This window comes from Cupressus sempervirens, chromosome 11, assembly GCF_028749045.1.
Source record: "Cupressus sempervirens isolate cs-2001-9-10 chromosome 11, ASM2874904v1, whole genome shotgun sequence".
Classification (NCBI taxonomy): domain Eukaryota; kingdom Viridiplantae; phylum Streptophyta; class Pinopsida; order Cupressales; family Cupressaceae; genus Cupressus; species Cupressus sempervirens.
This window is the reverse complement of record NC_143128.1, coordinates 18,612,635-18,636,663: the sequence shown is the minus strand read 5'-3', so window position 1 is coordinate 18,636,663 and position 24,029 is coordinate 18,612,635. Positions and strand designations below refer to the sequence as shown.

The following is a 24,029-nucleotide window of genomic DNA, read 5'->3' as shown; positions in this document are numbered from 1 at the left end:
AGTATCCTTGACAAACTCAACAATCACTGGAGTACTCAATGACCATTAGCTTGCTCGACAATAACTATTGCTTGACATGTGACTTGGAATATTTACAAGTCTCCAATAGTGAGGTCAGACTATATAGGATGACTTGATTGTAGTGATGACAACATAACCTTGCCTTCTGAATGACTTAGAGATCAACATTATGACCCCATTTAGAAAATGTCGTGAAGTGCTCTGTAATGTTTGATTGTGCAAACTCAGTCAACCAAGATCTGACCCCTTTTTGGTGCCTCTAAGATCTTCAAAAATGACTGCAAAGTTTTTATACCTTACTACTTATAGCAAAAATTCTCAACAACTTCACAAATAGACTTGATATTGCAATGACACTTTACTATCAAATTGATATATCTAAAATGAACCTCCAGGGCTGAAATCAAAACATTCGAAGCTCAAATGACCAACTGACTAAAAATAGTAAGCGTCAAGAAATAATAAAACTACACTGAGATAACCCTTATTGAAAGAAAAATCATAAATATTTTTGTGTGATGTGAGATTGCCCTTACACCAAGGATGCTCCTACATCAGGAGACTTGGTGAAATTATTTCCATAATGCTATCATGTAATTGATGATTCATTGTTGGTCAAGTCATGGAAGATTACTTAATATTGCTTTGGATAGTTGCTTGGTTTCTTCAATTTCCTCTATTAGATTAGATTTCGTTTCATGTTAAGTAGAAGTTGGAGTAGATCAATGGAAGATATTGTTGAATGGTAATTAATGTCCATGCCATTTGGTACTTGCTAACTATGAGTAACAAGGTTAGTTTGGGACTAAATCACAAGTGTTTAACTTTTATTGGAGAAGTTCAATTAGATTGCACCTTCAAGAGATATTTAGATGAATATTGATAATGTGAAAACTATTCCCGCATCCATAGAAGCTAGCACCCTCCTATGCCTGGTTGATATGACAAATAAAAGATTGGTTAGAGGCTCATCTCATCATCATCTTACATTTATAGAATTTGATAGAATTTCCTTTGCAAGTTGTTGGTTGGAAGTTGTTTGATTTGAAAACATCAAAAGAGTTAATTTCCATTGAATGCATAGGATAAGGCCCTTTGTGATAAGCAACATATCACATCATTAAAACTGAGAAAAGTCCACAGTTAAGTAGGAAACTTGAGGTCATCATATTTGATCACACAATTCATCTACATTGTTTAACATATGAGCATACTTATTCAAGAGAGTTGGAGATTTGGTGTTTCATCTCAAAAGATTAAGTATTCGGTTCTATATGCTATAGTGGAAAAAATCATACATCAACACTCCCATTTTATGTTGAAAGAGCCAAATGGTCATCCATTTTGTTGCCAGTACAAAAGTTTCATCATAATGTAGGCCCCCTTTTTAAGTATAACCATTTTCTTTTTATTTGTTTCTAAAGGCCCCCTTGCAACCAATAGGTTTAGAAACAAATGGAGTATCCACCAATTCCATTTACCATTTTACAAAAGGGTGTCATACTCATTTTGCATATATCTTTCCTTTACTGATTGATCAATTTCCATACTTCATGAAAATTTGTTGTGCCCATTTTACCTATTTTGTTGGGTCTCACATCTTTCAAAGCTTGGACTTGTTTTGGTCAATTTTATGGAGATTCTAGTTGGACCAAAGTTCTTTCCATTTCTTTGACAAAAGCTCCATTAGTGGCTAACTGTTCTGAAGTCCCTTGTTCATCAAAACAACGGAAATCATTATTAGAGCAAGTTTCTTCTTTTATACCTAGAGATGGAGCACCTTGATTTGGAATACCTTGGGATAGAGATTCTATATATGAATCCAACATAAGTAGTTCTATATGTCCTAAAAAAGCATCATACAATGAAGTACGAAATGAATTATAAAATTTGAAACATAAAGAAATGTCAATCATTTTGTTTTATCTTTTTATTTATATTAATTTTCTATCTTATCCCATGAGAGCTTGCATTAATGTACTTCATGACTACCTTTTCGACCAAGCCATTTACAATACAAGTAACAATTTATTTGATTGTTGTGTGAAAATGACCTTTGCTAATACACCTCTTCCTCTATATTTCCATTGATCTCTACCCTTTCCTTTATAACTATGACCACCCCTAAAAGAGCTCTTAGAAGCTTCCCTCTTTGGTGAGCAAGATAAACATCAATACCAATCTTGCCAATTTTTCTTCCAAAACCTTTCATACATTCTACCAACTTTTCATCCATTGATCACAAGTGATGGTCTTCAACCGGCTACTTGCTTGAAGAGACTCAAAATAAGTGGAATATGTTGGAAGAACTATCTTTATCAACATCTTGTTTCATGGCTCCAATTTTGAAAACCATACTCACGACATCTTTATTCTTCAATTTAAGGTTAAATAGCTTCAAATGTAACTAAAGAAATTCTAATTCAGAATGAGAATTAGAAATCTCTCATATTTTTAAGGGAATCAACGTTTTATGTGTCTAAAGCACAATGAACATATCCCATTGACTAAAGCTCTTATCAAGGCCAAGGTTTTTTAGTTTATATGTTTCCATGCCTTTCTCTTTAATAGTAGCTGGTCCTGTAGGTTGGACATCTCCACTACAAATATTACACCATAGATGAGTGAAAATGTGTCAATTTTCTCTTTTCTATAGTATTCTATACAAGTCATTTTTTCTTCTTTAAATTTCTCCAATCATTAATACAATAAGATTGCATCGTGAATTGTAAAAAATATTACACAGTATACAGATTCAAAACTGTTTCTTAATTCTTAAATTTGTAATATAAAAGCAAGTAAAGAATCTCTGTGACGAGATGAATAAGAATAGATCAAATAGATTTCACCATCTATTTTAGATTTGCTTGACTTCAGAAGCAAGTTCAATTGTTAGATTTGCTTGTCATCATAAGCATCTGCAAGAAGCCTCGTATAAATTTCCCTGCGCTCTGATAACACTATCAGGAAAGGAGATACAAATAGAAAAGAAACAGAAAAAAATGTGCGCCAATTAAAAATGGAGAATACATTTGAAGGCAGCGAGACACAAAAAACAGAGAAAAAGACAACAATTGTGGCTAAATTGTGATTGTGAACTGTTATCTTCTTTGGAATCTCAAACTTGGAAGGTAGAAATTAGTAGGAAAGCATGACTCCAAACCTGGAAAAAATAGTACAATTATACTTCAAAGGGTGGTAAAATCACCATGTTAATAAATGTCATACAAATAGAGAACAAATCAATGATATAGTTCACAATTTCAACAACATTTTTCCATACTACACCTCTTTCCTTCATTAATGAATATTGTAAAGCGTGCACAACCATAGTATATAGAAGAAAATAAGAGAATTCAAACTTCTCTGTTTCCTCAAATACAGAAATCATATTAATTAATGAGCCTGTATGAGTCTAGAAATTCAGAGTCCAGAACATATTAAAAATGAAATAGACCAAGTAACTGCACAGGTACACTTAGCTTATAGAGTATGACAAAATGAATATTAAAGCACATCTCTAAGTTCAACTCAAAGAGATAGGAACTTGTTTATCTTGATATGTGGGCAGGAAAAAAATGTTTGTTAAATAATTGTAAAGAATTTAGTAACAAACTCTTGAACATCCATTAACAGAATCAAAGGCACCTGTCATACTAGAAATTTGAGCAATTACTCTAAACTAGTCCAGGATTGTTATCAAGAGAATGACTTGGATTAAGAGGAATTGTTGATGTCATCCCATGAAAACATCTTTGTTTTTGACAACTTTAAGTACTATTAACCAAGGCAACAAATGACACCCAATGAACCAATTAAATCTTGTGAATTTATTGTTCTTAATAATTCTTTTATGCTACTGATCAATGTAATATCAAGGCTGTAGATAAGAAGTAATTTCCTAACTGGGGCAATTAGTTCTTGCATACGTTATTATCATATCGCTTGCTTAATATTAGCATGTATATTGAAACCCATGCTTCCAAAAGTGTTCAAACATATAATATGTGTTTTGAGCATATAGTTGATGTTTTGCTTTCCTGAAGCTTGTTATTTGCATTGTGTTTGAGGCTAATGAATCCTCTTGAACCTCATTTATCTCAGAGGGAGCTTTGTTTCAATATAATGAAGCAAAAAACCCTGCAGTTCAAATGTTGTTTGTAGTTACAACCTTTGGTTTTTTGAATATCAAAGTATTCATACTGTCTTTTCATAGTTGAAAGTTCTCCATGTCAATCTGAAGGCATTCTTTTATATATTTTTGACTACATAATGTTAAAATGGATCTGTGTTATGTTCATTAGGAAGGAGTGGCATATGAATGGTGAACAGCTTATTAAATCAAGTTCATACTTGTATTACTTCAAAAGCAAGCAACCAGAATTATGTTGATCATCTACTGGTGTCAGTGAAGATTGTGTTGAAGTAAAAAATATATATTAATTTTTCTTGAGCTTCTTCGGGTTTGAACCTGTAGGAGGATTTGAATTTTAAGGAGCTAAGATCTAAACCACCTAAATCAGTCATTATTTTAATGCATTTAATTTCATAAATACCATCTTAGTGAGATTGAACAGCATTTGGAAGATCCCTTGAGTAGTAATCTCCAGCAGGTTTTCGATAAAGAATGTCATGAAGTCTTTAAGACTAATGCAAGTGGAAAGGGATCAGCAGTTAATTTTGTCTATTATATACAGAAATGAAATATGTGCTGAGGACAAATCTTGTTAATGGTACTGCAAAAGGGTGGGTAAGAAACTAATTGAATTGAAATCATCATTATAAATAGTCTTGTTGGGTCTCTGCTTATTTTGATTATGATTCAGAACAGAGTATTTTTCAACTGTGTTTAATATAATTAGTTTAAGCTTATTTCCAAGCAGTTTGTCACGTTCCTTAGGCAATACACCAAGAGGCATGTGGATCTAATGAAGAGTGAGGCAACATGAATTGTAGCAAGGATTATCTTCTATTGCAGAGCATCTTCACTAAACTTCTAATTTCCATGATCTCTCACTTGCATAGGCTCCGTATTTTCTGGACATTGTTTTACTATTTTGATGTAGCTCTAACTTCAGACCTGCAACCTTCAAAAATTCTTCACAACAGCACTCTATTTCTAAAGCCCAATCAACTAAAATTGAGGACTCTACCCTTTTACAGCAAAGGCACATACAGGAGTAAAAGTAAAAGAGCTCAGAAATTGGACACTAACTTCTTATATTAAATTAGCATCACCAAAAAAAAGTCATTATGATTACATGGAACAGTCCACACAAATAAACAAAGCTGAGAAGTGTCTGAGACTTCTGCCTATATATCCCCTTTTCCACCCTCTCCAGAAAAACCCCTAAAATTTATTTCTCGAATTCTATGTAAACTCCTTGCTAATCCCCCAAATTGTTAAAAGACTCTAAACTAACTCAACTAGAAAAACAAACTAGAGACCCTTTTTCTCCCTCTCCAAAAAAAACCCTGAGATTTATTTCTCTCTTTCTCCAATCCTATGTAAATTCCTCGTTACTCCCCCAAATTGTTAAAAGACTCTAAACTAACTCAACTAAAAAAATAAACTAGAGACCCTTTTTTAAAATACATACAGAATAGTCATTAGTTCATGCACCAAACTAGAGACAGTCATGAACTGTCAATCAGAAAAAGCATTAAACTACTCAAACCTGAAGTCTAAAAATCATATGTGTAAGAATTTTCCTAGGGCAAAATTCACCCAAGAACTAAGAACTCAAACACAAGCACAACTATAGACCAAAAATGGATATGATCAATTAATCAGAGTATGTCCTAATACATTGCTCTGTTCAGTATATGCAAACACACTAGGAGTGCTTGTATATAAAGACCTCTCAGAAAGCACCTAGAATGTCTCTAGAAAGAACCAAGAGATAAGATAAGCATCATGACAACTAAGCACATGCCTTATCCATCATTCTAGATGAGTGCATAAGAATGACAAGGTTGTAGAGACCATGTGCTTAAAAGAGGTGCGGACTCCTGTGTTGTAGACACCATGTGCATAAAAGAGGTGCAAACTCCTGTGTTGTCAACATGACAACTCACAAGAGTATGCATACTCCTAGGTGGCTAATAAATAAATAATAAAAAATATGCATTAAACTAAGTAAACTTAAGTAAGTGTAAATAGTGAATAATTATTTACACCAACACCCCCCCTTAAGTGCAACTTAGGGGAATGCACTTAAGTTCACAAAAACTAGGATGAAATGCATAATAGGTCCCGGCTACTAGGCCATGTAAGGTACCCATGTACATAATGAAAATGCAATGCAATCTCTCATAAAGCGAAGAAAGAGGGAAAACCTCGTGGGAAAAACCCTCCCCCAAAAAAAGAGATGAAAAGGGATGCATGGATGGATGGAGTAATCGAGACCCCCCCCATTACGACATACATCAAGTATATACAAGAGAAAAAATGGAGAAGGGCAAAATCCCCTAAGAGGAAAAAGTCCCCCCCAAAAAGGAGAAGAAGGAGATGAGGTATTCCCCCCCCCCCTAAAGGTAGTGTGCCGATCAGTGAGAAATGCTCCGATGTAGAAGCTGATCCATAACCTTTGAATGATGTTCCTCCCCTTTGGAAGAAACAAATGTAAGGGTACAAAGGAGATGCGTCCCCTGTATGGATAAGGAATCTCTAAAATGAACAGTGTCTCTGAAACCTGTTCAAGTGTCCCTGTGTCGATGCTGATGATGGCTTCCTCCAAAACTGCTGAGAAGAAGTGCAGATCGAACAAGGAGTGATGTAGAACCTGTTTCAAAAAACCAACAGTCTTCTCAAATGACAAAGAGACCTTTTGCAGATGCTGTACATAAGTATCCACAATCACATCAGCTCGAAAAGACTAATCATGTAGAGAATGGACATGAGGGTGAGAGTGGGCCCTTGCAACAACTATAGACGGATCGTCCTTAGCAAAGAGAAGCGGTAGATCATCAAAGAAGTCTTCCAAATCGGCTGTGTGTGACTCCAAGAACAGAGCTGAAATGTTTGGCAAGAAGTAATCACCGGAGGTTGGAAGACCATGTATACCCTGCTGTGCTAAAGTACATGAATCCGTCATTGCGGCAATGAATGAAGAATTCACCTCAAAAAGAAGACGAATATCATCAATAGTGTCTCCCACATCTTCAATGTGAGACTCCATGAACAAGCATCCAAGGGCGAAAATGAAGTCGTCGCATGAAGGTAGAGTAGGAAGACATAAAGGGTCCTGCTGCACTGAATTCAAAGCATCTGTGGCTGGAACAGGATCAGTAGGAGCAATAGGAGGTAAAGGTGTGATCTCATCTGAAGAGGAGTCAATTGCAACTAGAGGTATGAGATCTTTTGGGAATGGAGGAATGTTTGTATCTCCATACGTCTCCCAAAGATACATCCAATTATCATAATGATCAAATTTCTTAAGGTCAATAAGTGAATCCAAAACCTCATAATCCGTATATAGAAAGAGAATAGTACTAATGAGGGAAGAAGTCTTAGGATTCTATTCAAGTCCTCTCGCATGTGGTAGTGCATTGTGCTGACTAAGAAATTTGATAGCAATTTTATTCCATTCCCAATAGTTGTCCAGGTGCAAATAAATCAAATCTACCTCTTCCATGATGGACTAATCAATGTAACCTCCAAAGAATCAAAGAACCCCCCCGAAAAAGATGCTTTGGCACTTGATATGTAGTGTGTGTACAATGGGCCACTTGTCAAAATGAACAAAGTGGACTTTCTAATTTTGCTTTTACAATTGCCTTTTGAGGCCCAAATCTGTCACTAACCACTATAGCTTAGATGTACAACAATTCTGAAAAGTAGTCAAAGTTTTACAATGTAGAAAAAGCCCTAGTTCTGAAAGTGAGAATTTTGTCCACACAACCCTAGAATCTAACTAGAGATCTAGAAAGTAGACGAAAAAATACACGCTTTCAAAAAAAACGAAATCTGAAAAAGTGACCAAATGTGCCCATACAGAGCTTTTTAAGTTGCAAAATGCAAGATTATGTAGGTACAGTTGCCAAAAGACGAAATTTCTGAAAAATCATTGCACCAAAACCAGAAAAGAACACCACCACTAGAAAGTTCAAGAAATTCTACCCAAGTTCGAAAAAATCGCACCTGAATTGGAGTTTGGATGTCCGAGTTATGGGCTTGCAAAGTCAGGTTGCCAAATCAAAAAGCAATCTGGAGAGGGGTCTGGCAGGAAAACTACGTGCTTAAATTTGACGGTCAAACGACCGTCACAACAGTTATAAATGGCTAGGTTTTTATGGTCAAACGATCGTTAAATTTAACCTAGTGAAATGATGATGTCAGCGGAAAAAACCCCTGTCTGAATGATGTGGCAGGATGACTAGGTTGTCCGTACAGTGACATGGCAGCGTACAAAATTGTTGACATGTCAAAGGGCGATGACGTGGCGTAGAGGTGGCAAGTTGCCACGTGGAGCTGTCTGGGAGGTCTAGCTAGGTGAGCTGGCATCTCTATGGCAAGCAAGTGTCTGCCTGTGTGGCACTTAGTCAGCTGCTGACGTGGATGGGTGCTATTGTGTGTTTACGTTGCCGTGTATTGCTTGCGGGTGTACACATGGCGAACAGTGGGTGTGGCTGCATGTCCTTGATTCGCGGGACTGATAGCGCGTCGCGAAAGCTATCGTGGACGCACAGTGCGGCGTGACAAATGTGTAGGAGCACCACGTGGTTGTTGGAGGTGAAGCCGCGCGGAGATTGAACTACACGGACTGAGTTTTTAAACGTCGAATTTTAAAAAGGCGATGGACGGAGTTTTGTAGCGACGCCGGATTACTGTCTATGGCCGGAAAAATACTTGCCATCGGGGCCATTGTATGCTCCGAAATATACTTTGTGCGGCAGGGAATCACGTGAGTGCCGGATTTTAAATACCGCGGGTTGGAAATCAAAAGGTGGTCATCGGTTTTATATGGGTTTGTCCCACATTGCCGAGGTGGGAAAACCTTGAGGTGTTTAAAAGATATGAGCCGCGGCTTTGAAAACAAAGAGGCCGCCAAGAAGCTCTCCCACTAGGAGTTTGGTGGAAGTGGCCGGATGTGCTTCGGCCGCCAGTGGAGTAATTTGCCGATGTATTTCTGCGGTCATCGATACTAGCAAAGCCAGATTTAGTACGGCCTTTGACTGTGATGCGCCTGCCAATTAATTACAGAGGAATATTCTCTACGTAGGGTTGGGAGCTGACAGCCCGGTACCTGCAAATAAATTTCTCTGCAAGGCCGCCTGGCCTAAATTTTTTTTTGAAAAAATTCCAAAAAATGCAGAGAAAAAATAAATTACAGATCCGAAAATAAATCAATGAGATCTGCAAATGACCATACCTGAACTGCAAATCAGGGCCTCCGGGTGCTGATTTGCAAAAAAAATTTGCCTCACAGTCGACTTTAGCCTAAGGTAGCGGAGTTTATAGTCGATCTTTATCGAATCAACATTCCGGACGCAATGGCAAGGTCAGATTTGGCTCTAGACGCTCCCAATTTTTGCAGTACTCCAGATTTGGGCTAAGGTGTTGAAGCAACAATTGTCTGGAATGGCTATGTGATGAGAAAATCTCCAAGCTCTGATACCATGTAAGAATATGCCTTAGGGCAAAATTCACCTAGGAACTAAGAACTCAAACACAAGCACAACTATAGACCAAAAATGGATATGATCAATTAATCAGAGTATGTCCTAATACATTGCTCTGTTCAGTATATGCAAACACACTAGGAGTGCTTGTATATAAAGGCCTCTCAGGAAGCACCTAAAATGTCTCTAGAAAGAACCAGGAGATAAGATAAGCATCATGACAACTAAGCACATGCCTTATCCATCATTCTATATGAGTGGATAAGAATGACAAGGTTGTAGACACCATGTGCTTAAAAGAGGTGTGGACTCCTGTGTTGTAGACACCATGTGCATAAAAGAGGTGCGAACTCCTATGTTGTCAACATGACAACTCACAAGAGTAATACCCCTAGGTGGCTAATAAATAAATAATAAAAAATATGCATTAAACTAAGTAAACTTAAGTGTAAAAGGTGAATAATTATTTACACCAACAATATGGATCAGTCCTGAAAGACTGCTCTATTCACAACCGATTGGACGTATGAAGGAAGCTCTTAATGCTCCACATTCTTATACATGTTAATGCTCTGCATCATCCTTTCTTGCTCTAAAAAGAAGATGGGGATGTCTTGTCTCTTTGGATTTTGGTGCATAAGGTGGGAAAGAATTACTTTACTTAAGTCAGCCAGCGTCTGAAACCCAAGAGTTGTAAGGCTGAGGTTCCATGAGCACCCGCTTCCTTGAAAATAGAGTGGGTGCCACTGAAATTTTTTATGAATATTTAAAAGGAAGCAGTCCCATGAAATTTATATGTGGTTCCCCTTTAAAAAATTTAGCTCCTAAGTTCAAGGAAGCTGGTGGTCCTATGAATTTAAGAGTTAAATCAGCTTAAGATTTCAAATTTATGGTAATATTATTTTATTACAATCATTTAAATTTTGTATTTTATAATATGCTACTTTGAATATATAATGAGCAGATTGCTGACACTTGGCAATATTTTTGACTAAGCTGGTGGGGCTCTTTCCAGCCCCGCCCCTTTTTCACCTGCTCAAAATAAAACATCTAAAAAGTCGGAGATCCTATCTTTTATGAAAAGATTCCAAATAAAGCTGTAGCTCCCTCCAAAAAAATGTAGTTCCTTAAATATAGAGCCCAAGCCCCCTCCATGGGACCCCTACCTAAGAATAAGGAAGACCCTCCCATTTAAAAAATTACAACTTATACGAACTGGGTCGGGTGGCCACCAATTCGGTATCTAGTACTCAATCAATCTGCTCTCTTTTCTTCAATGTCAAATGCTTGGCCCAATTGTTACTTTCCCACTCATTTTTCTCATCTTCCAACTGTTTTTCACAGGTTTTAGCTGCGTGTGAATAAAGGTTAAGAAATTCAACTTGATATATATTGTCATTTATCCTATTAAAGATTTTTCAAGGTCCAATTTTCTTGGGCTTCAACTTGTTGTAAGCACCTTGGGGGTACCTTTACCATGATCAATTCTCCTGCTTGAAAGACTTTTCTTCTTCGATGCAAATCAGCTTTCTTTTTATATCATTCATTCATGGACTGCAACTTGAACCTAACTTGCTGATCTATATCTTGAACATTCTCTAAAAATTCTGCAGCTTATTGTCTATCATGTGAACTTTTGGCAAATTAACTAAGTTCACAAGTCCTTTAGGATTTGCACCATATACAACTTGAAAAGGAGACTTGTTGATCTATTTATGCTACAGGTATAAAAAAGCTCAGCTTGAGGTATGACCAAATCTTGCCAAGGATTCTCTCCAACTAAACACCTCAATATATTAAGGCTTCTATTCACCACCTCCATTTAACCATCAGTTTCAGGATGGTATGCAGAACTAAAGTGCAAGCTACTATCCAAATTCTTTCATAAGACCCTCCAAAAGTAACTTAAGAACTTGATATCCCTATCACTTGTTATTGTTTTTGGAAAACCATGCAACCTCACAACATCTTTGAAAAACAAATATACCACTTGGCTTGCATCATTTGTCTTCTAACATGGTACAAACAAGGTTATTTTGGGTCGTTTCGAATGAGATATTCTAGGAGTTACAAAGAAAAGAAATAAACGAATGGGATGAAGATGAAGACATAATTGAGTTTGATGGAACAATTCAGTTGTGTTGCCCCAAAGAAGGGAAAGGCATTGCACATTGCAATGCATAAAGTGAAGAGTAAGAAGCCTGCAATGAGAAAGAATGCAGCCTGTCACAAGAGGAGGCCCAAAATGTTGTAACAGTGGAAACAATCCCTACTGTCAAAAATAGAGTAAAAGTAAAAAATTTCAAAGGTGAATTGAATCTGGAAGAGTTCTGGGATTGGATTCAAGAATTGGAAAAATTCCATGACTTGGAAGAAATTGAAGAAACTAATCTACAAAGGGTCAAAGTTGCAGAGTCTCATGCTGTTCTATGATGATAGAATCTCCAAAACATTAGAAGAAGTCAAGGGAAGCAGAAAATCAAACTATGGAATACAGAGAATTTCAACTTCTAAAACAGTACTCCATATCTGCTGATAGATTTTTATAGATTCTAAGAGAGAACTTTTGAGTCCTCTAGGAAAGGAGAAACCACACAAGCACACAATTCATTAGAGTTACTTAAATCATTGCAAAAATATTCTGATTTGATATCTATTGATTTGCCTCCTAGACATTTGATTTGCCACCTGAAAAAGAGTGAATTTTGCAAAGATAAATTTGTATTTTTGGGGACTGTTATCTCAATAGATGAACAGAGTATGGATCCAAATTAAGTTTCAAGTGGCCCACTCAAAGTATTAATTTGGTGAAGAGCTTCCATGGGTTGTTGAATTTCTATAACAGATTCAAAAGAAATTTTGGGGGCATAAGTACACCAACAATCAATTGCACAATAGGAAAAGAGTTTTACTTGGACAGAAGCACTGATGTGAGCTTTGAATAACTCAAAAGGAAGGATACTAAATGTAATATCCCTTGACAATTCGGACCTCAACTTGCTGATTTATAGCTCAAGAAATATTGTCAAACACTTCCAATACAATCTCTATGCTTGTTTCTAAGTTTCAGTCTGATTTGCTTGCTTGAAATGATATCAAAGGGAATCTTAAAGCCTGTAATTGATTACTACTATATCTAAGCAAAGAACTAAGTGCATATGTAATTCTCTTTTGACTTTTCAAATGCATATATATGAATTCTAAATGAAAAATGTGCGCTTATAGCCAATTGGTATTTTGTCAAACACTTGGCTTGCATGCTATTATGTCAATCATGAAAGATATAAATATGAACATTAAATCAAATATATGGACCTGCAACTTATCACTCTTTTAGTGAGATATTTTCTAACTCAATTCTTAACATAATATTCCAAGGCTCTTGGCTTTGCAACCCCTAAAATCTGAGTACAAATGATATTATAAATCTGATATAAAATGTGCATCTACAGCTACCTTTTGACAACCATCTTAACAATGCCAAATGACCAATTTAAATGATGCAAATTGAATGTAGAACCTGATGTACAAATCGCCCAATGAAGGAGATGAAATTGCAATCATAATCAAGCCAAGTACTATAGCGCTGGTACTGTTCACAGCACTATAGCAACCGACAAAAAATGTATTCTCCAATTTAAGCACACATGAAAGGACTGAAGAATCCCTTCCAATTCACAACCCTTCGAAGGATATGTCACCACATCTGTTATGCTAATTCTATGGGAGTTTTTGTTCCCAAAGACCAAGTAGATAATATGCAAAAACCCTTGGAACCACAAAACTCATCAAATGCAAATGACAATAATCGAATGATAAGAAAAGAACCTCTCATGCACTTTATTCTTTCCTTGTGGGAGCTCACTTACTTTTCTCCCCAATGTGGGATAAAAAATATTCTTATATTTGCACTTTAATATAGTATTATAATATGAAATTATGCCCCATCATAAAGTGTCAGTCCCCAATAAAACCCTTTAACCACCATATTAGCCTACAATGGTCACATAATATGCTAATTTCAATTACTGAGCGATGTCAACTGGAAAGGCGACATGATAGTCTGCCCCTCTTGAAATTGCTTATCCTCAAGCAATCTCAATTCAGGATGCTATAAAATCTCCTCACTCTCCCAAGTGGCATTCTCCACTGGCAAATCTCTCCACTTCACTAAATATTTCCTGATGGTCCTCCTGCAAAGCTGTCTCTTTCTATACTCCAAGATAGACTCAAGTACTAAAATTAACTTTCCCTCATCATCTAAGGGAGGCAACATTGCTGAAGGTACCACACGATGTCCTAACGACCTCTTGAGGTGTGATACATGAAAAACATTGTGGAACTTACTATCCACTGGAAGCTCTAGCTCATAGGCCACCTCTCCAACACGTTTGACAATCTTGAAAGGACCAAAGTATTGTGGCTTGAGCTTCTCTAATCCACTCTTCCTAAGAGTAGACTGTCAGTATGGTTGTAGCATGAGATATACCATGTCGCCCACCTCAAATGACCTCTTTGTCCTTGCTTGATCTGCTTATTGCTCCTGCTGATTTTGTGCCTCAGCAATGTTCTCCTTAAGAGCCCTCATAATGTCCTAACTCTCCTGCAATAAATCTCCAGCACTAAGCACTCTACTACCACTCAATAGAAAATCAAGGAAACTAGGCGCCTCATACCCATATAACGCCAAGAATGGAGACATCTGAATGGTCATGTTGTAAGTGATATTGTAACAATGCTCACATAAATATATCCACTTAACCCATGCCTTTTGCTGCCCTACTATGTAATTCCGGAGGTAACCTTCCACCCATTTGTTCACTATCTCCCTTTGACCATTGATCTGTGGGTGGTAACTGGTGCTCAATGTAAGCTCAGTCCCACAAAGTTTGAACACCTCCTACCATAAGTGACTCAAGAACCGACTATCCCTGTTGCTAACTATGCTATGAGGCAAACCATGTAATCTGAAAATCTCACAAAAAAATACCTTTGTTGCCTATGTAGCTGTGTGAGTAGTGGTGATCGGAAAGAAGTGGGCATACTTTGTCAGCCAATCCACAACTACATATATGCAATCACGCCCTTGAGCTTTAGACAAGCCCGCAATAAAATCCATCGATAGGCATTCCCACTTCCTATTAGGAATTGGAAGTGGCTGCAACAATCCTGTCGGATATGTGTTCTCCTGCTCGTTTTGCTGACAAACAAGACACTCTCCCACATACTGAAGAACTTCTACCTTGAGCCCCTTCCATGTGAATCTCTCCCAAATCTGTCTGTAAGTCTTAAATACTCGGGGTGTCCTACTATAGGAACATCATGGAAAGCTCGCAGAATGGTGTTTTTCATCTCTGAACCTAGAATCAAGAAAATCATGTTCTTGTAAATGATGAAATCATTTACAAGTGTGTACCTGGTGTCCACAATAGATCCCTCAACAATACCAGATGCCCAAGTATCCTTGGCATGCTCTGCCACAATCAAATGCATCCAATCCTTTGCAATCTGCACCATAGAACTCAGATATGGGAGGTGTGAAAGAGTGTCAAAAACAACATTCTAATAACTTACTAACCCACTTTTCGTGACAATCATTAAAGCTGTCCTAGGAAATGCCTCAAGCTATTATGATTAGTTTTAATACAAAACTTGCTGCCTGAATATTGCCTGAATTTGGCTAAGGCATGCATTATGGCCAACATTTCCTTATCATAGATACTGTAACCCCTCTTTGGTCCTCTGAGTTTCTTGGTCTCATAAGCAATAGGGTGCTTGTCTTGCATAAGCACTGCTCCAATGCCCTCACCAAAAGCATCACACTGATGCTCAAATGGCTTCGAAAAATCTGGCAATGCCAACAATGGACATGTAGTCATAAGCTCCTTGAATCTCACAACACACTCCTGTGCCTCAGGGGTCCAAATGAAAGCACCTTTTTCCAACAAATTCGTCATAGGTGTTGCATGGCATGAATACCCACTGACAAATCTGTGGTAAAAGCCACATAACCCCAAGAATCCATGCAACTGTGTAAGGTTCTCAGGAGTAAGCCAATCTATGATAGCATGGATCTTCTTAGGATCCATCTGCATTCCCTCTACGCTAATAATATGGCCTAAGTATAACAACTCAATCATTCCCAAATCACACTTGGATTCCTTGGCATACAAGGACTCCCTATCCAAAATTCTAAGTACTATGTCTAAATGAGCCAAGTGCTCTTGCCACGTCCTGTTGTAGACCAATATATCATCAAAGAAGACAAGTACATATCTCCTCAATTGTGAATGGAAGACCCTGTTCATGGTAGACTGAAATGTCATTGGAGCATTGGTTAGCCCAAATGGCATAACCACAAACTCAAAGTGTCCACAATGACAATGAAATGCGGTCTTCTCAACATCTTAATCACAAACTCTAATCTGATGATATCCCGATCTCAAATCTATCTTTGAAAAATAACAGGCACCATGGAGCTTATCAATAAGCTCATCTATGTGGGGTATGGGATATTTGTTCTTCCTCTTGTTCAGGACCCTGTAATCTATGCACATACGAAGAGTGTCATCTTTCTTCTTCAGTAGTACAACTGAAGAAGAAAATGGTGACTTACTCGGCCGAATGTGACCCATAGCAAGTAGCTCCTTGATAGTTTTCTCTATCTCATCCTTAAGTCGCTTTGGGTGCCGGCAAGGAGTAATCATGACGGACTTGGCACCCTCCTCAAGCTCTATGATGTGCCCAATACCCCTATCGGGAGGTCTCCCTGGTGGAATGTCATTGAAAACCTTCCCATACGTAACTCTCAACTACTGAAAGTTGGGATGATCCTTGGACTTTTGCTGTCCCTCCTGTATAGGCATCAAAGTACATGTAGCTGCCCACTAGACCATGTCATGACGCATAAGTCTTCCCACCCGTCAAAAGGAAATAGTCCTAATGTTACTGCCTCGGATGGCCTTTAGTATATGAGACTTTGTTTTCCACCTCAAACCGGATCTCCATGTCTTTAAGGCAAAGTGTAACTTCCTCAAGAGAATAAAGCCACTTCATACCCAAGACTATATCAATGTCACCCATATTCACCACATAATAATCAGCCTTGAATTCATAATTATTCAGGCGCAAAGGAAGATCCTTAATCATACGGTTCATAGTCTTGTTGCTGCCAAACAGCTATCATACCTTCCTATTTTTAGATTGATTAATAGAAGCAGCATTTAATAACTGGACTTCAGAGCTGGACAGAAGGTGTTTACTTGAAGTTACTCTTTTGAGAGTTTAGTGGGATGAATAGGATAGGGAATTAGTCTTTGGAGAGTTTAGTGGGATGAATAGGATAGGGAATAAGTGTATGAACATACCAACAAGAATGAATTGTATGGAATTAGTATGCAAATCACATCTCTGTGTTCGAACTAGTATTTTTCTGAGCAAACATATTGAAAGTAACTTCATATTGTGTATATCATATATTGAGAAGATGGTTATTATTCTGTCCTTTTAGTTCTGAGACATACTTTTCTTTTTTATCTTCAAGAGCTAGGTCAGAAAAGATCAATTTATATTGTTTTGTTAAATATGGTACATGTTCCCCATCTTCTCCGACTTGTGTCTTGTAGATGAATTACCGAGTGAACCATATTGCAAAACAATTTATGAACTTCAAATAGCAGATGTACGAGAACAAAAGAGTTTAAATAACCAGAGCATTGTTTGCAGTTTAGGTATCCACTCTTCCAAATAACAAAAAACAAACTTGAGTAGCAGATAGTTAAGCCAAAGTGTTCCAATTGAATTTTTAGGCATCAGTTTAGAAGTAGTGGAAGACTATTGTAGAGAAATGGAAATCACATGTTATCACATTCCAAGAACACTGACTGGACCTAGAGAACCAAACCTGCACTCTAATAAAGCAGTTATATATGTTTTTGTAATGTCCTTTCGACAAATCTTACGTATCATGAAGAACATGATCTTAACTGTTCAATGCTGTTGAGAAATTGGAGCTTGAGGGCAATGTTTATCTTTTATAGCAGTAATTAGAGTCTGACCTATTTTTTGAGGGGGTAAGTAAACAAATGTTGATGGTAGAATGTGCTAGCTGGCACAGAATTAATACAGATTTGGATCAGAAGTCTTATGTTTCACAATGGACAAATGGAGCTGTACATAGTGTTAATTTTTGGCTGGAATAAAGGAGGATGAATATGTGTACTTGCTGATTTCCTGAAATTAAAGAAGTGTCTCTGTGATTTCTATTTGGTTGATGAGGGTTATTGTTTGTTCATGTTCTAGCTACTATTTTATTCTCTCGCATGCTGTGACTGAGTTCTTGTCAATAGCGAGCTTTTACTTGCAGATCTAAGAATAAAGAGTACTCTGAATCAGTTTTAAGTTAGAGAGGCCTATTTAACTTGCAGCAACATAGGGTGTCTCCATCGATATACCATAGATATAACAATATATGGGTTTAAACTTTAAATAAACCAGATGAAAGTAACATAGCGGTCCTTTTCCTTTTAGGATTCTAAAAGAAGGTTTGTTTGCAACTGCAAACTATAGTTGAGTTAAGTACTGTATATTCCTTACCTACAACAACAGTTTATGAGTTATAATGTAGATGTGGCTCTTAATGTTATGCCTGGCACAGTAGCCTAAAATTTAAACTCCTGCAGCTACCAGTGCACCACAACCGTTAAACAGCCAAATTTCCTTTCTTTTCTACGTGCGAACAATCAACCAAAAAAGAAAGACTTGGACAGTTCGGTTCCCCCTTTTAGAACTAAAATGGTTTAACTGTATAAATAAGGCATGGAAGATTCAAATACTTTCTGAAAACTTACCTTGAAATTGGTCACGACTCCGTCAATTCAGCTGGGCTTGGAAGTTGCCTCCAACTTGAGATCAACTACTTGATGAAAATCATTACGTCGAGTGTGCGAAAATCGAGTATTCGGTGAACAGGTTAACCAGATGGAAGCTTTAACAACCCATTTCAATGTTTGTCCCTCCAAATCCCTGTTGAGCCTCCATGTTATGGGCTTTCCATAATCATCCTGGGCAAAGACCACTCCTCCTTGCTCAGTGAAAGGTCTGCATGCCTTGAGGTACCTACCAATGGACAAGGTCTTGTTGCCGAAGAATGAAGATTTTGGAAGCTCATTGTTATATACCGGCTTTCCGGTGGTGGAATCATAGAGTGTCCAGTCCATCTTTGCATCGGTACCGTCGATGGTCGACTGCTCAAAACCCCAATTCTTAATCTTCTCTGTGAATGTAGTTGAAGCAGAAGCCTTGATGCCCACCGAATTAGGTGTTTCGAATGTAGCCTCGCACGAGTTCTCCTTACCAATGTGAGTGATGGGGTTGGGCGATGATAGGCTCAAAGAAACAGATTGGACACCAAATCCATTTTCGGGACCAACTGTCAAACAGATCTTGGCCGGAAAGTGTTGTTCATTCGGAACATCACAGTCCAACGGTGGAAGCACATCGCATGTGACATTATCCATCTGCAGGAAAATTTCAATCCAATGTGGGCGAACATTAACAAAGTGACTGAATTGAAAGATGCAATTTAGCAAGTGGTGACTCGATGCCTTCTCGAGCTTCTCTTCAGCGATTCGAGGTTCTCTTGTCTTCTGCAATGATAGGAGTAGCGAATATGAGGCAATCCTCCAAAATCCCTCAAGGCTCGAGCTGTAGGAAATATTCAAGGCCCTGCTAGTAGCACTATTATACACAAAGCAGGATGCCAAAAAATGCATAAAACGATGTGTTCCCGCAGTTCCAATGAATAACAGAGTCTCTTCTTGTGCTTGCGCCAGAATTTGGGGAATCCCCACATTTCTTGTTGCATCTTCGTCAAACCCTTTATAGGCAGTAAAAAAGGACCCCATGGTAGAGAAAAGCAAGTCAAATACTCGTTTGTATTTCGTGGATTCAATTATGCTTGCTGTGGCCAAATTCCCCCTGAACTCCGATGTGAAATTAGCTATGCAGTAATATCGCGAGCGGAAAAAGGTAGAAATAAACCCAAAAACATGTATGACAGCAGAGGAAGCAATTTGTTTTGCATGGATTCTTCATTACAATTCAAAATATCATACATCCCCAAATCCAATACCAATTTAGAAGGATGACGGTCACCTTCATATAATCCTAAACGGAGAACCATCAATCCATTCTCAGACACAGGATATGCGCGATACCATAGAACAGGGTCAATTCTTCGAAGATTGACTTCTCTTTGTTGACATGCCTGGGATACACAGTCATAAAAATCGGAAGACTCCATGATTGGACTAGTACTGAATCTTCTCAGCTATCTTAACATTGCTACTGGAGATTTGTATGGTTGTGTACAGTGCTCTCAAACATAGCCGACTCCATTTTTGCATCAACTCAAAATCTCTAATTGACAATTTTTTTTTTACCTTTCCAAGGATAATTGACACGGAACGGAATTAGTCACCATTTTTGTAGAAGTGATTGTGAGAGTTCCGTATATCGGTGGGCAAGCCAAAACTCAACTATTACCTGCAATTATAGTTAAGATTTAATTTTACAAGTTTTATCTGTATGTTTAGTTTTTAGTTCCTTGTCAAGGAGGAATACTTATATGCATTCATGACATTAACACTAACCAATCAAATTTAATAATTTAAAAGATTATATGAGATTTCAAAGGTTTATATTTTTTTCTCATTTTTTATTATTTTATAAATCACATTTTTCATCTATTTTATTGGTCCATACTATTTTTTTTTTTAAAATTAAATAATCGAATATCCAAAAAGAAATAAGTACAAAATCAGAGCAGGAGATGCAAGCCTCAACCACCAAGCTCAACCATCTAGTTCAATTAAGATCCAAAAAATAGCTAACAGGAACAATATGAATCAGTTTTTTCGAGAATACAAAAAAAAAAGATGAAAATTAATCCAGAATGTGATCATGGTCTTCAATCCAAGCAGTCCAACCTTGCTCTCCTTCCATCCAAGCTAATCCATTCTATTGGTCCATACTATTTTTGATGGGAGAGAAAATTATTTTTCTTCAACAAAAAATACAAATATTTTCTAACAACTTCTTCTTACATTAATGAATTAATGAATGTATTAATTATAACTTTATCTTTTCTACATTTGTGACAAGTTGATAAGATTTTATTTTTTCAATCATTTTATCTTCCACCTCACACAACATGTCTAATCAATATTAATTATCACAATTTATTAAATATTTTTAATTTTTTATTTTAAATATATTTTAGCCGATAGGCTATTTGTGGAAACTTTGTTTTCGAAAATTTAATTGACGAAAAATTTGCAAGAGTTTGGCCAGAAAATTAAAAATTCTTTCCGTTAATTATTTATCGGCTAGTTTTTATCTCCCTCTACTTTTAACTCTTGTTTTGATATTTATTTTGTTGTTATTTCCACTTTTAACTATGTTTTTTTTTTTTTTATTAGTTATAATCTTCACATTAGCTCATGTTGTGATCTATTAAGTTAACTTTTGATTTTTAAAATTGATTTGATTTAAGTTTTTAAATTATTTTTTTAATATTAGTTTTTTTTTTTTTTTTTTTTTTTTTTTTTTAGTTTCTATAATTTCTTTAGTCAATAGAATATTTATTAGACATTTTTTTTTTGTATTTCTCTTATTATTTTTTTCATAATAGAGTTTTTAATGGATTTTTTTAAATGATTATTTTTTCATATTTGATAAATTTAATTTAAATAAATAATATTTATTAATCTATTTAAAAGATTTTAGTAAATATTATGTTATTTAAATTAAAAATGATTAATAATCTAATTTGTTAACATAAGATTATGATTTAAATATTCACTTTTAACTATTATTTTTCTTTTCTTATTTATTTAAAAAATAATTACTTGTGATCTCCACATTAGATTATGTGTAATCTTTATTTATCAAACTTTTGATTTTTTAAATTGATTTAGATTTTAGTTTTTAAATTGCTTCTTCTTCTTCTTTTTTATTAGTTTAGTGTTTTCTTTAAATATTTTTTTCCAGTTTCTATAATTTATTTAGTTAGTAGAATATTTGTTAGAGATGTCACTATTTTTCATTTTTTTTTGTATTTCTCTTATTAATTTTTCATAATAAATTTTTTGACAGGTTTTTTTAAATGATTTTTTTTCATATTTGATAAATTGAATTTTTCATTTTTTTTTGTATTTCTCTTATTAAGTTTTCGTAATAAATTTTTTGACAGATTTTTTTAAAATAATTTTTTTTTTCATATTTGATAAATTGAATTTAATTGTAAAATATTGAAATTATTGAACACGTTTCTTAAACAATATTCAAATTTTCTAAATATTGTAAAATTTGTATCTATGTTTTTATCTTCAACTTTTTTTATTTTTATATTTTCATTTTTTAAAAACTTATATTTACATTATTTAATGTTCATTCTACATTTTTCTCTTATATGATCTCCTATCGGTGCACTCGTTGCATGTACAAAAGCATGCGACTGCTAGTTATTATTAGTTTTACATTGATGTTTATTTTTTACTATTTGATATAACTTGTTCCTAAAACTTCATGTAATGCATAAATTCAAATTATACTTCTATATATATATATATATATAACTAATAAATATGTCTTTTTAATATAATTTCAATATTTTATATCTTTGTATTTGAATTTTTAATTTTTTTAAAAACTTTTCTTTTTTAATAAAAGTAGTTAAATAATTACAATTATTTTACTTTTATAAAAATAAATTAAACAATATTTTTTAAAATTATATTTTATAATAGTGTTTGTAATATGTATAATTGATAAGTGTTAAAATTTTTAAATTATATTATTTATTATTACTAATATTTTTTATTTAAACAATTTATCATTTACTTTAAATACGTTTAAAACTTAAATATATATTTTAATATTAAATTAATAATTATATTTTATACCAAAAAACATACTAAAAAATAACAATAAAATAGAAATAATTCAATTCTAAAAGATATATAAATTATTATTAGGTTTTTATAAACTATGTATTAAAATTAAATAGTTATATTTTATTCCTTGTTTATTACATCATATTTAATCATCAACATCAAATTTATATATATTACATCTATTTATTATTTACAAATGTACATATTAAATTTTGTAGATATTATTTCATAATTAAAAATTACTTAATTTTATGAAAATTTTGGAAATACAAAACATTAAATAGTAAACTTTCTCTAATTGTGTAAAATTAAACAATTAGTTTTACTTATAAAATATTTTTATATTTCAATACATTTCATAATTTTTTCTTATAGAAATGTGAGTTTTAATATAAAAATTAAATTCTTAGTTTCATTATTAAAATATAATATATTTTTATTTTTTATTATAACCATGATTTTATTTTGACTATTTGTTTTATTAAGAAAAATAATTATATTTAATTCTCTCTCTCTCTCTCTCTCTCTCTCTCTCTCTCTCTCTCTCACACACACACACACACAACTTATGTTGGTATCACTCTATCTTACTATTTTATCTCTCTTCCTCTTCCTCTTATATATTATCTATCCTTTTTTCCTCTACATATATGTTTATGTTGTTATTGTTGTATACTGCTATTTATCTCTATCCTAGTTTTTGTCCAGTGCTAATGATAAAAAATAGTGTGAGTTCTATTTGATAATCAAGATGAGAATAATACATAGTTCGGGGAGTTATTCCAACTACTTATGGTTGTCTAGTAGCATGCATGGTATGCTTAAACATATAATGTGATACTCCAAATGCTTCATCACTTCTTCAAGTTCTATAATTCAAATATTGGTATGGATATCTTTCCTCATTGCACATAATTTAAGTTGTCAATGTAGAAGGTACAAATTTGTCTAAAGCATATGTATTGATCGTAGTATGATATTAAATACTTAGGGCCATATTAGGGACTTTGGCCTCTTATTCTTGGGCTTAAATGCCCAAAGATATAATAATATAGCACGAGAACTTAACAACAAAATATGAGCCATCCTATCAGATCACAAGTGCATTTCTAGGATGAGAATTTAATAACAAAATATGAGCAGTCCTATCAGATCAGAAGTACATTTCTAGGCAAAAATTAATGCATTCATAATGTTAATTTAGATTTTCACTCATCTACACCTCTACAACCATTATGCGTTAGGCAGGAACTATGACGCATTGCGTCTCTTGTTCATATACGAAAATAACTAGCACTATGGGGATAGTAATATAATCTATTGGAGGGTACAAAATTATAAGATAAAATTATCTCAATTAGTGATAATTATATATAGATTTTGATGAATAGATCTTTTTATTAATCAAAATTTTATATATATATATAT

The 24,029-nt window shown here is 35.0% G+C and overlaps 2 protein-coding genes across 6 annotated transcripts in view; both read right to left on the bottom strand.

Moving 5' to 3' along the window:
* LOC149528018 (uncharacterized) overlaps nt 1-20,143 on the bottom strand; it is a 46,562-nt gene extending 26,419 nt beyond the window's left edge. For 2 of the 5 annotated variants that reach the window (XM_089810914.1, XM_089810913.1), the window contains exon 1: nt 18,495-20,143. In XM_089810914.1, the coding sequence (XP_089667040.1) occupies nt 18,522-19,550 (1,029 nt within the window). In that variant the 5' untranslated portion in view covers nt 19,551-20,143 and the 3' untranslated portion in view covers nt 18,495-18,521. Of the gene's footprint in view, nt 1-2,773; nt 3,185-18,494 lie in introns of those variants that run through there. The other 3 variants (XM_089810912.1, XM_089810910.1, XM_089810909.1) reach the window with 3 other exon arrangements.
* Nucleotides 9,031-15,740, bottom strand: LOC149528019 (uncharacterized). The gene is made up of 5 exons (XM_089807981.1): nt 15,438-15,740; nt 15,062-15,153; nt 14,691-14,951; nt 13,993-14,093; nt 9,031-9,209 (listed from the first exon to the last, which is right to left on the bottom strand). The coding sequence occupies exons 1-5, from the start codon at nt 15,738-15,740 to the stop codon at nt 9,031-9,033; spliced, it is 936 nt and encodes a 311-aa protein (XP_089664107.1).
* Nucleotides 20,144-24,029: the final 3,886 nt, after the last annotated feature.

Excerpts from the sequence above, each read along its gene's own strand:
- LOC149528019 (XM_089807981.1), bottom strand. The coding sequence starts at position 15,740 with ATGCAGATGGATCCTAAGAAGATCCATGCTATCATAGATTGGCTTACT. Across the intron at positions 14,094-14,690 it reads GTTGTGGATTGGCTGACAAA|GAAGAGTGGATTAGAGAAGC; the intron begins GTATGCCCACTT and ends GTCTACTCTTAG. Across the intron at positions 9,210-13,992 it reads GCTAGAGCTTCCAGTGGATA|GCGCATCACAGTCAAAGGCC; the intron begins GTAAGTTCCACA and ends ATTAATTGGCAG.